Source organism: Montipora capricornis, chromosome 1, assembly GCF_036669925.1.
Source record: "Montipora capricornis isolate CH-2021 chromosome 1, ASM3666992v2, whole genome shotgun sequence".
Lineage (NCBI taxonomy): Eukaryota > Metazoa > Cnidaria > Anthozoa > Scleractinia > Acroporidae > Montipora > Montipora capricornis.
The window spans coordinates 32,734,457-32,747,176 of record NC_090883.1 but is presented as its reverse complement, the minus strand read 5'-3'; the positions used below and the strand labels follow the sequence as shown (position 1 = coordinate 32,747,176).

Below are 12,720 nucleotides of genomic sequence, written 5' to 3'. Positions count from 1 at the left end.
ACTTTCTCCGGATAGTTTTAAACCGCGCAAAAAATATCCCTTTATTAGTAAGCATCACCGATAGGAAATCCGAGTATCTAGAGATGCGCAGAACACATGCGCAATAACAATAGTAGGCACCATCCTTAAAATTGAAGTTACGATTCCTGTGCTAGCCTTAGAGCACCGCAACCTTTCAAATTTTTTCTTTCTATTGTTTTCATTAGGGGCGATCTAAAACTAGCACAGAAATCGTTAACTTGAATTGTTGAACTGTTCTACATTCACAGTTCTCCAAACACGACTAGCGTCAAACTATGATAGTCAAGAAGGTTACAATGTGAACCTTTTAAGCTGCGCAGTATGAAAGTTGTTTATCTCACCTTAAAGAGCGTGTCAAAGGAAGTAAAATGTCATTACATGTTAATGTAATTCACGTTTGCCCCAGGAGTCATATGCTTTGGGTTTTAGCTGCAAGCGGTTTTTAAAGGGACACAGTCAACGTTGGGACCGTGTACTAGTTTTAGTAGTTTGAACGGCGTCTACTTCAACCCAAAATCTAAATGTGCGTGGAGTTTATCCGCTGGAAATCTGCTTCAATCCTTTCGGGTTTTACTCCTCCTTCGTGAGGTGTGCCCGTGTTGTTAGAATTGCTTTGATTATTTTAGCATATTGTAAATGTATATATAATTTATAGCTTATTTCTCATTTATTAGTTATCATAGTATTCATTATTTATTTTATCTTTATGTTGTGTCCCCAATTAGCGTCAGCTAAATACATCGACACATGAATAAAGTTTATCATCATCATCATCATCATCACTTTAAAGCAACCTGACTAAAATTGGTGTTCAGTGCGCATGTGCAATTGCTGACCGCGTGCCTTTTAATGATTCCTCCCTTGATCTCTTTGTCGACGCGGCACTAGCTTCACCGGCGCTTGGGTCATGTCTAATTCCTCTTTCATTCCTCTGAGAAAACAGTGGGCTTTCTTGATTATTTTCCCTACTGGAAAATGATGTCTCTTCATTTCTTGTTCCTCTTTTCTTTGGACGTCGAGAAATTTACATCGGAAGTTGCAATTTGACCCTGCTTATTTCTTTCTTATACTATACGCTCGCACCTAGTTACCCATTTTTTTTTCATGGAACCCTGAAAGAAGTTGACGATTTTTTTCTGCTTAATGGTCTGTTTTTACTCGCCCCCTTTTTGAATACTTCAGGCCTAAATTCACGTAGACGAATCAAACGTCTCCCGTATGAAAACAACTGTTAATCCTAAAATGGCCCACCAATGGCCATCTAATAGGAACTGTTACAGTGTACCCTCCCGTTTATTTGTGCTCGGCGGAACCGAAATTTCATCATCAGAAGGGACTACACAGGGTGATCCCCTTGCAATGCCAGTTATGCAATAGGCATAACTCCCCTTTTAGAACTGGTAGAACCTTTCTGCAACCGAAACCGATGTGTCAATGAAGGATGTAGCCTTTGCAGATGATTTGGGGGGTACTCTGCGACGCTGGTGGGACAACATAGTGCTGTACGGTCCCAAGCTAGGATATAATCCAAATGCAGCAAAGTCATGGCTAGTTGTTAAACCACACACCGAAGTATGTGCACGAGAGGTATTTGAGAGAACCAACATTAACATAACAACAGAAGGAAGAAAATATCTTGGTGGCTTTATTGGGAGCGAGAGTGGCAGTGGCAAATACGCTGAGGAGCTAGTCAGCTCGTGCTGTGGACAGCTGAAAGTAATGTCGAAGATAGCAAAGACAAAACCACAAGCTGCTTATGCTGCGTTTGTGAGCGGGTTCAAATACAAAGTGAATTATTATATTAGAACCGTGATTGCCCAACATCAAGCAACACCTAGGACACCTGGATGCACTTGTGGATCACGTGTTTATCCTAGCAATAACAGATGGCCATATATGCTCTGCTGACGAACGACTCCTGCTCTCATTACCTGCAAAGAAAGGTGGCTTAGCCATTCCCATCTTCTCTGCTACTGCGGACTCCGAGTTTTCAATATCCAGAGCAGCCACAGAACAGCTGATAGAGCATATCAACAATCAAGATAGCACAGCACAGGTGGACAGCGAACTAATCAAGCACTCAAAACGAGACATCATAAAGGCAAGGGAGGAACACAGTGAAGCCATCCTAGAGCAACTTCGTGCGAAGATGAGCCCCGAACAACTGAGGGCAAGTGACCTAGCCATGCTGAAAGGCGCCACGAGGTGGTTAACTACACTACCACTGAAGTCAGAAAACTACAACCTAAACAAGAGGGAATTCAGCGATTCACTAAGCTTAAGGTACCGTTGGACACCGAAGTACCTCCCATCAGTATGTCCAGGTGGCAAGAGATTCGATGTCGATCATGCGATGTCGTGTATGAAAGGTGGGTTTGTCCATAGGAGGCATGACGAAGTGCGAGATTTGTTCGCATCGCTGCTCCAGGATGTATGTCATGATGTCGAGGTCGAACCACATCTGCAGACCCTAACCGGAGAAATTCTAACTAGCAGTACCAACTCATCAGATGAAGCCCTCCTGGATGTTAGTGCGCGAGGGTTTTGGCAAAGGGGGCAACGTGCATTTTTTGATGTAAGGGTTTTTAACCCATTTGCAAAGAGCCACCTAAACCAAAGACTTGAAACCGCATTCACTTCCAACGAGAATGAGAAAAAGAGGCACTACAATCAGCGTATCATTGAGGTTGAGCACGGCTCCTTCAGCCCCCTCGTGTTTACACCCTATGGCGGAAGTGGAAGCTGAGCGCTTCTTAGCTCTGCTCGCACACAAAGTCTCTAAGAACAAACACATGAGCTACAGCACTGTGATTGGCTGGCTCAGAGCCAAACTCTCCTTCAACCTACTAAGATCAGCTGTGCTATGCATAAGAGGTTCAAGAGCACCCAGGCAGGAGTTTAATGTTGATGTTACCGAAGCAATAATCTCTGAAGCAACTGGAAAGATCAGATAATTAACTGTATATACATATTACATATATATTTTCTTAATTTTAGTTGTACATACATTGTTAAATTTTTGAAATCCTTTTCAGGTGAAGTTTTAATAAAGTTTCCATTTCTTCAATTAATCCTAAAATTAACCAAACAGTTTCTTAATCGTTCTAAACGCAAGCTTTTATTGCTGCGCCACCAAGAGAAACTAAAGGTTGTCTTACCCTCTCCAGTGCTGTTAGTCGGGCCTCGAAGAGACGGAGCTCAGTACAGTTAAAACAGGCTGTCAAAGAAGCCAATTACAGGCGTCAGTAAACCATACTAGGCTAATTTCACCGTTGCTAAATACCTTGGCTGGGCATGAATGGGGATACTTGTTAGGTGGTTCGCGATTGAATGGTCCAACGAGAGAAACTTGACCAGTGACGAATATGGCCTTCGACTTGGCCTATCCCGATTGCACTGGGCACGTCTTGAGTACTTTTTCAGTTTTGGAGCACTACTTTACATTTTGAACACTCTTTCTCTTTTTGAGCAAAATTTAAGCACATTTTCACAGGGGCACCCAACGTCAATTTTCGGAAAATATCTTTTCGGAAGACGACTTGAGATCTAGAGTTTTCGGAACATTTGTTGTAAAATTTCTTGCTTGCCGGCCTGTCCTAGGATTTTCAAACATCTAAAAAATGGTATAATTGCCCATTCTTAACGGATTTTTACCCGAAAAAGGTCACCTAGAAAATTCGGGAGCGTATTTTGTGGCTGAAATTTTCGAAAAGGTAAGTTTTGATCCCTAAAAGTGTCGGGTCACTAGACTTTCAGCTAGGAAGTCCGAACAGATGAAAAACTTTTAGGGGATAAAAATATGCCTATATCTACCATTAAAATACCAAAATACGTTTAACAATGCTATGTTTAAGTGGTTTTGAAATATAATCTCGTTGGGTGCCCCTGATTTTCAGTCATATTTTTGGGAACCATTTGATCTCTTTCTTCGTATTCTGGGCTAGTTCAGACCAACATTTTATCTTGAAGAACAGTTTTCAGCAAAGTGGGCCTCTTTTATGTTCGTGTAATTGAATTATTGAACATACAAAAAGTTTAATGGTTGAAATGAGTTCGAATCAGTGCTGCGTTTGAAGTAAAGCAATTTGAAACCACCAGTCTTCAAAACATAGACTTCCAAAATATACTACAAGAGACGGTGTTTTGCTACCTACAACACCGAATTCAAAACGGTTAGGATTTCGGTGATTGAGTTGAGTACCTCCGTTAAAATTCTCTTAACATTCGGAAAGTTTGATGACAGCTTGTTTCATGGATATCGGCTGTAGCATGGAGTGTGATATAAAGGTCTTTTCCTTGTTTCATCTTCAAGCCTATTCGGTTAAGAAAGAAATGTAAATGTGCTAAGTTGACCGCTCCCCACAAGAGCTTTTCGGGATCAGCCGGCTCAACGGGATCGGATCGAATGATTGTGAAGTCAGTTTGTTTCAGGATCCTTAAGGTACTTTCAACGCAAAAGGGAAACGGGGTTGTTTTTTTACAAGATTATCCGTTCGAGTGTCAAGGCATACATTCCTATCAAGTTAAGCCTTCACCTTGCCGCACAAGGTTATAAAACAATTGGCATTTTTTTCTTACTCACTTTGACTGCAATCTGATCCTGTAAATCCAGGACAGCAGTCTTTTACTGAAGTCATCACTGTTCTTAATTCGATCTTATACTCTGGACGATACGTCACCCTGGAAGCAAAAAAATAACCAGAGGGTGAAGGTTTATTGGTTAGGGGAAAAAAATAGCATCGGCACTGTAATTTAGTCAAGTCTTTGATTATTTTGCGTTGCAACTGATGTTCAGCGTTTCACATCCAATCCATCACCCGCTCCCCCTGAGGGAGTTTAACTTCGGCAAGAACAACGGCAGCGAAAGAAATGCATGTTTGAAGTGCAACTTATAGACGAAAGACAGTAGTGATCTTTGCACTTAACTGGACAATTTAAAAGGTTAAGTCTGCTACGAGCCTAGAAGGCCCTCAGGCCGGTTACTATAGCACGAAGCGACTATGAGTACTTCTACTCCCCCCCCTGGATGGGATACTAGTCCATCGCAGGGTTACCCCCAGCATTAAATTCGCCGGCACCCAATTTACACACGTGGGTGGAGAGAGGAACCGTGAGAGTAAAGTGTCTTGCTCAAGAACAGAACACAATGTCCTCGTCCAGGACCCGAACCCGAACGCGAACCCGAACCACTCGATCCGATATCGAGCGCACTAACCACGAGGCCTCTTTGTCCCAACTGGACAATTTAGATGTTATCTAAATGTTGGGTTCGAAGTCTCGTTGAAGTCGCCTGAATTTTTCAGGTGCCTATAAAGTGACAATTGCTTAAATTGTCCAGTTAAGTGCGAGGATCACGTCTCACCTAACAACGACAACGTCAAAGAAAACGTCAAAATATAAAGTTTCGAGAGTTATCCTTTCGTCGAAACTTATTTAAGTGCTACTATGATCAAAAAATCGCTTGCTTTTTTCATGTTTTGAAAGTGTGTTTGCTTATCACCTGACGGGCAAAATTTTGAGCTTTGATTTTTATGCAAAGGCTGTTTACTTTGAGTGTAGCTTTTAGGCTTCACAGTCCGCCATTACTCACGTTTAAAACTGACTGACCGATTGGACATCAGAGGGTTGGATTTAGCGAAAAGTGACGTCATTTACTAGCTGGAAATTTCAGCGTGTAAACAAGAGTAGCCCGAACCTTCCGTCTTCATATTAATTTAGCCGCGTACACAAGCCTTGCATCGTTAAACTAGTGACATTTTCTCCTCGATCCAGCTCTCTAGAGATTTTAAAGTTAGTAATGGCGGGTCTTTTTGAAAGCAACGCTTAATTAAAACTTGGGTCACTTAGCATTTAGTTATCATCGTTTTGAAATCCAAATAAAAACAGAATTAATTTTTTTGGTTCTAGTATCATTTTAAGCAAGCAATTGGATCAACTGGCTTCATGTGATCGCTGTAATGCAAATATTTCAAGCAAGAGCCAATAAAACGTAAATTTGATTGTTTAGCAATGTACTATTTGTCAGCTAGCCAAACCAGCCTTCTTCAGGTACAATGAGAGTTTACGTTGGATTGCAGCTTCTATGTACATATTTTTAATTTAATGTACAGCTGTAAATTCTTATCGTACCTAAAGAGGGCTGGTTTGATGTGGTTTGGCCAGCCAAAATATAGTACATTACTAAACAATCAAATCTTCGTTGTATCGGCTCATGCTCCAAATATTTTATGATTTTGCAAATAATTAACAATAGGTGACTTGAGCATCATGTACGCATACTCTTACAAACCTGTAGCCAGTGCAGACTTTTCCTTGAGCCTGCCTTCCACAGTTGTACTTGTATTGTTGTGTTATTCTCTTCATGTGCGCAACATTACACGTCACTTGTTTAGGTTTCTGGTAAATGCAGTACTGCCCATTAGAGGCTACGCTTTCCTGGGGTCTAGCCAGGTTCCGCATTGCAGGGCTTGGTGCTTTCATATCAGTATTTGTGTACAGTGGTAGCTCGCTGGAGGGATCTAGCACCAACTTGTTAGCCTGGTGTCCACGGTAACTGTTATCAAAATGAACAGCAATGTAACAAAATAAGTCTGTCAGTCTGGGCTTCCGGTTTCAAATTCCGCAAATACTATGTGCTCAGTGCACGAGAAAAATCTTAAATAACAATGACCACAACTAGGTTTTTTGAGCCCACGAGACTGAGCACCCCCAGCAAACCACTGTTTTGACGAAAACCGCTGGTCAGCAACCTGGTTCTGGTCATTGCTGTCTAAGGTCTTCCAGTGCACAAACCTAACCTAAGCAACCGCGTATAGAAGGTTGCTTTGGATTCGACCGAAACTCCAGGTTGAAAATCTGGAGATGCTAATGCGGCGAATAAGCATTTTTCGGGTTACTTGTTCGAAGCAAATCTTCTCAACAAGGCACGCGCAAAAATGTATAAATAAATAAAGCAGAAACTGTAAATTTCATTCAGGACAAATTTTGCGCCATTTGATTTGTAAGCTCGATCCAGGTCTTTCTTCTTCTCGTTCTGTCCTGGAAACGAGATTGTTCAAGTGCTGGAATGTTGGCATGAAAAAAATGTCTAAAAAGTTCTATAAGTAGCAAATCCCTAATGTAAACTTATTTACATTGAAGCGAGATTATAGACGTGTTAAAGTGCCTTTGCGCCAACCGATAAACAACATTTAGCAGACCTCGGACAACTGGATATAAATAAACTTTCAGACGAAGGAGAAATAACAGAAGCGCGACGTAAAAGTACCCTGGGTAAAATACGACAACTCTATCTTCCTATGCAGGACTATATTTCTACAAATTTCTTTAGAGATTACAGTCGAGTCTCGATTGTCCTTTTAGGCTCGATTTTCGCTACTCTCTTGAGTTTTCCTTCCTTTACCGAAACATCGGCTGGTACTCGAGCCTCAAAGTAATGATTATCGTTTCAGAGATAACATTCCTGTGCGGGTCTATGGACGAACAAGGGCCGGAGTACGTTCAAGAACCCTTTCAATTTACTCGGCAATTTCTTTTTACGTTAGGAGAGAAATTAATTGAGGGTGTAAAGGTATTTTACTCTGATTAAGTTAAATATCCTCGGTACACGATGTCAGTGCAGAGGCTTTTTAACCGAGGCAAGTGAATTTATAAGTGTGTGTGTGTGTGTGTGTCAAGTCTAATTTAAGCTATACGTTTCTGACCTCAGACCATGGAAAATAATTAGGCTTCCGAGATGTTTCCGTGATAACCATTGTTCATGTAGTGAAGACTTGATAAAATTTTCTAACTAACCTTTGAGCATTTGGCATTAAGTGTTGATAAAGTGGAAACTGCCTCCTTGAATGCGATCTGGAATCATGGCGAAACCCGTCAGCAAAACACAGAACCACCAGGAGGAATGCTGCAGTCGCTGTCATTTCCATGTAGTCACGAACCACGTAGAATTCAGCTCTGTCGCTAAGAGGTGAAAGCGTGCATGAAAGATCAACTCCGTTCTGGCCGACGTTGTTCTCTTTGCTGACAGAATGCAACCTCAAAGGTTACAGTTTATCCTTGGCTGCTTATGGGGGGAAATCGTTAGTTCCCGTAAATTTGAGAGAATATTATTGAATACACCTTTGCATCGATGACAAAATAATCAAAACAAGATGTCCTTATCGAAAAAGCGACGTTCGCGGTTTTGATTAATACTTTTGTGTTAATAACACAGATTTCCGGTCACATTGAGAGCAAAAGATTTTAAAATTATCCAATTACAAGTTTTGATCCATCGTTCGTCCAAAACCTGGGTGTGTCACGCTGTGTATAAGCAAAGATAAGAGGCTCCGAAAATAATGCATCCCGCTATCCTTCCATCGCGACCGCAGCATGGCTATTTTCGAACTCAGAATAGAAACCAAACAAAAGATAGCATTGACAAAACGTATCCATGTAGGTCTCCACCTTTGCCGAGCAGTAGAAGTAAACGAAACCTCGCCGGTGCCTTTTTGAACGACCGGACATTTTGTCTTGGTCCAGATAGGGCGGGACAGCCGATAGGATAAAAGCTTTGAATTTGTTATATTGTTGAGGAAAGAGTTAAATTTAATGATTTCACATTATAAAAGGGTTAGGTAGCAATAAATTGTTTTGAAATAGCCCCGGGGGCAATTCCTTTGGAAACTGATCAACGATCTCTTTTCTTGTCTCAATTGTGAATTTTCGCTCTACGAGCAGTTGTCGATCTGTAAACATCACACGTCACAGAGTAAGGCCAATTATCACATATGGAATAATATCTCTTACTCGAGGAGATTAAGGAGGGTAGATATATATTACTGGTGACCCGAAAGTTTACAGTTACGGCCCTCCCAAATATTTGTTAAGAAACCTACTGCAGGGAGTGGGAGTATTGGATGACTGATTTAATTAAGTCATCGGTCACCTTAATCGCAAGCTCTGCCGATCAAAGAGATTCTCAGCCTAGGACAATCTGTAACCTTGCCTGAACGGTAACCATTTAAAACTAGAACCTTTATTAAACCGCCCATGCATAACTTAGACTAAGTTTAGACTAGAAACTAAAAAGTTTACTGATTCTTGAAGAAAGCGGAAATTTTCAGGAAAGGCAAGACCTCGTTTTGTCGCCTCCTCCCACTTATTTTTGCCACATTTTGTTAGAAAAACAGATGAAATTCACTGATAAGGCTGATGTCAGGGCCAATGTCGGAATGTGGTATGTAATGCATCTTTGATCCCCAGCGGCTCTCCCAATTGCAGATTCCATGCTGAGAGATCCCATGAGATAGCAAGCGCGTGCGCCAAACAGTGCAACGCTTGCCGCCGAACAGTGCAGTTTACCTGACTGTTTGTCCGTAAATATTCTTCGCGAAATACCTTCATTCGTCCGCTTCAACATGGATTCAGAGAGGCCGGATGAGGGGAAAGGTCGGAACGTCTCCGAAGTTTCCAAAACAGTTTCGAACGACGTGTTAACTGACTGGAATTCCGAGCTCTGCAAAGAGAAAGAAACCGCGGCTTCGGCACAAACATGTGCGGCGGGAAATTCCGCTCGCTTGACTCAAAAGCCAGAGTCTAAGGGCACCAAAGATCCCTCTTCTTCCCAAATAAGGGAAGGTGGTCACACTGTAAACTCTCAAAGAAGGGAGATAGTGGAAAAACAACCACAGGCACTCCCAAGAGAGATGTGTGTGAAAAACCGCCAGGGAAGAAAAGCGCGCCAAAGGATGGCAGCCAACGGTAAAGCACATCGGCCACTACTACCCTTCATGGAAAGCATGTAGCGTCAACCCAAATGGTTGCCAGCATTGCAGAAATTTTAAAAGATCCCTACGCCAGCTTATCGCAGAATATGAGCCAAGGATTTGACAACTTGGGACAAATGTTTCAAGGCAGTCGCTCTGCTTGCGTGTCACAAGAAAGTCGCTTTTCAGACGACCTCACCTCTGCCGACTCAGATGTGTCGGAAGTAGAGGAACCAGCAGCAAAGAGACAAAAAGCGATGAAGCAGGTCAAACCACCGAGAATGAACTTATCCTAGGTCAACTTGAAAAAAAACTTTGATTTAGTCGAACATAAGGGAGCGGAAATCAACGCTAATTTAGTTGCTATATATCGTCTCGAAATTACTGAAGGAGAAAACCGAGAAAGACAAGCTCACGGAAATAAAGAAACGCTATCCAGGGGGCCGTGTCTCGAAAGTCCCGAAACTTTACGGGCCATTTTCGGGTGTCACAATTCCTTTTGTAACTCAAGAACTGAGAGAATTTTATTCGTCAAACTTCACAGTTAATTTTCTTTTTGGTACCTTGAAAGCATGTTAAAAGATTGGCTTTCCAAAACAAGCGGTTGGCAATTTCACAGATGGCTTTTCGGGCCCGAAAAGTTTTCGGGACTTTCGAGAAACGGGCCCCAGGGCCCAGAAATTGAGAGACATGATTAGCCGAAACACGAGTTAACTTGCCAATACATGATGGAATAACCTTTCAGAAAAGGCACGTTCACCTGACATAAAATTGCAGAAAGTGCAAAAATCCCTTGTAAAGGGAGCAACAGCAGTAGTATCAGTGGTAAATAGGGAGTTTAAGAAACCACTACTGCTACGAAGACGAAAGCGTCACTCCAAAATATAACTTTGAGCTGTTTTAAGTATGTCATGATTATTCCACTGGATTGGTACAGACGGATTTGAAGTAAAGAGTGAGACTGAAAGATTCACGGTAGTTTGTCCACGTTGTCGTCAAAACCTTAACTTTGGTCATTTCACGTAGTAGTTTTGACGAGTACGGAAGAGGATTGTTTAAAAATGCGTGCCGCACGTGCAGCACGATCATTTTGATTCTTTTAGCCAATAATATTACTGCTTTTTGGCGTTGTCGTTGCCGTAGCCGTGGTCGTTTCTTAAACTCCTTAATAATAACTTGATCACTGCTCCGGGGATTCCCTCAAAAAATTAAGTTGTAAACAACCTCATGGATGGAGTGCTTTTGTTAGCCAATGCTAACATGGAAGTAAAAGTTCATCGAAGGGAAGCGCTTCGACCAGAACTCCATGCCAGCTACAGATATCTTTGTGCTCCTTCAAATCCCATTTCTTCAGAGTTATTCGGAGACGATTTGCCGAAAGCAGTTAAAGATATAACTGACACCAACAGAATTACGTCGATTTCCTGCGAGACAAGAAAGAGAGTTATAGAAGGGGTAGGCAATCTGAACGCTTTCACAAATTTCAAAGGAAATGGAACTACTCTGGGGCAAAAAACTACCTTCGCCCCACCCAATACAAGGGGGAGGAAAAGAAGAAACTCGGCGCACCGGTGGCTCAGTTGGTTGAGCACTGGGCTGTCACGCGGGAGGTTCAACTCTGGCCAGACCAGGGTCTTTGAATAACTGAGGAGAAAGTGCTGCCTTTGTAATTACATCTGCAAATGGTTAAGGACGATAAGCCGGAGCTCCCGTCTCACAACCCTTCAATGTTCATAATCCTGTGGGACGTAAAAGAACCCGCTCACTTGTCGCAAAGAGTAGGGCATGTAGTTCCCGGCGTTGTGGTCTGTCTTCTGTGGTGTATCATGGTTGGGAGGGTAAAAATGGTCGGATGGGGCCGTAAGTTAGGAAACTGTAACAGGTTTATACGTCTCCCTCTTTAAATAAAGATAAAACAAACAAGTCTCAGCCTTGAATGCCAAAAGCACACAACACCCAAATTCAGAGTTGAGTGCTACACATAATGTCTCACGGTATCAAAGTGGCTGGCAGGCTCAAATATTTTCTGTCCGAATGGAAATTAATAACAACAGACCCTAAGATCCTTGACATATGCATGGTGCAGCACTGTCACCTGGAATTTATTGAGCTACCGTCTCAGTATAATAATTTACCTCCTATTAGATTCAATACAAGAGAGGCTAAAATTATTGACGATGAAACGAAGACCCTATTAAATAAAGGGGTCATTGAGGAAGCTCAGCCCTCCCAACATCAAGTTATCTTGAGTATATTTCTAAGGAAAAAGAAGAATGGCTCTTATGATCCATATCTTAAAACATTAAATGAGTCTATCGAATATAAGCATTTCAAAATGGAGAGCTTATCTTTTGCCGTGCAAGTAATGAGAAAAAAATGTTAGTGGGGGAATTAGGAAGTAATCTCCCTCAACTACCCCCTGCTATCTCAGCAGATTTGTTGTTCTGCCCAGATCACGATCACTATTGCAAACACTTCTACTCGTCATCATCTACACGAAACGCCAATAACTATCGTCCTCGTTACTGCAGAACTAATATTAAAGATTTACGATATTGCACCAAGGTCCAAAGGTTTGGAATTCCGTTCCCCGTGATCTCACCCTTTCCCACAGTTATTCTATCTTTACGACCGTCACGGAAAAAAACTTCTCATTGACAGAAAACTAAATTAGACTCGTCCATCCGTAGTTAAGTTAATACCATCTTCTACTTTGTGTGTGGAACCCAAGGTTAATAAACTCTCAGCTTCTTACGCGTTTTCTCGCCACATCGTCTGTAGATGTTTCGAGCTACAGTTTTTTTAAGGATAATTAAAATCGTTGCAAAGTAATATTATTTTACATAATATATTATAGCTATCCTTTTAGATTGTTGTAACCAACTGTAATTTATTTATTTTCTTTCTTTTTTCACGTATGTGCGGCAAACAAAAAAGATAAATAAATATAAAT

General features: G+C 41.6%; 1 protein-coding gene and 1 pseudogene across 1 annotated transcript in view; one reads left to right on the top strand and one right to left on the bottom strand.

Annotated features, from left to right (window-relative positions):
* Positions 1-8,298, bottom strand: part of LOC138039426 (collagen alpha-1(XXVI) chain-like) — a 13,727-nt gene extending 5,429 nt beyond the window's left edge. The window contains exons 1-4 of the mRNA XM_068885514.1: positions 7,816-8,298; positions 6,311-6,574; positions 4,604-4,701; positions 3,180-3,238 (exon numbers count right to left, since the gene is read on the bottom strand). Coding sequence (XP_068741615.1) covers positions 3,180-3,238; positions 4,604-4,701; positions 6,311-6,574; positions 7,816-7,946 — 552 coding nt within the window. The 5' untranslated portion in view covers positions 7,947-8,298. The remainder of the gene's footprint in view (positions 1-3,179; positions 3,239-4,603; positions 4,702-6,310; positions 6,575-7,815) is intronic.
* A 1,060-nt stretch (positions 8,299-9,358) lies between these two features.
* On the top strand, positions 9,359-10,346 carry LOC138014420 (uncharacterized; annotated as a pseudogene).
* The last annotated feature ends 2,374 nt before the right edge of the window (positions 10,347-12,720 follow it).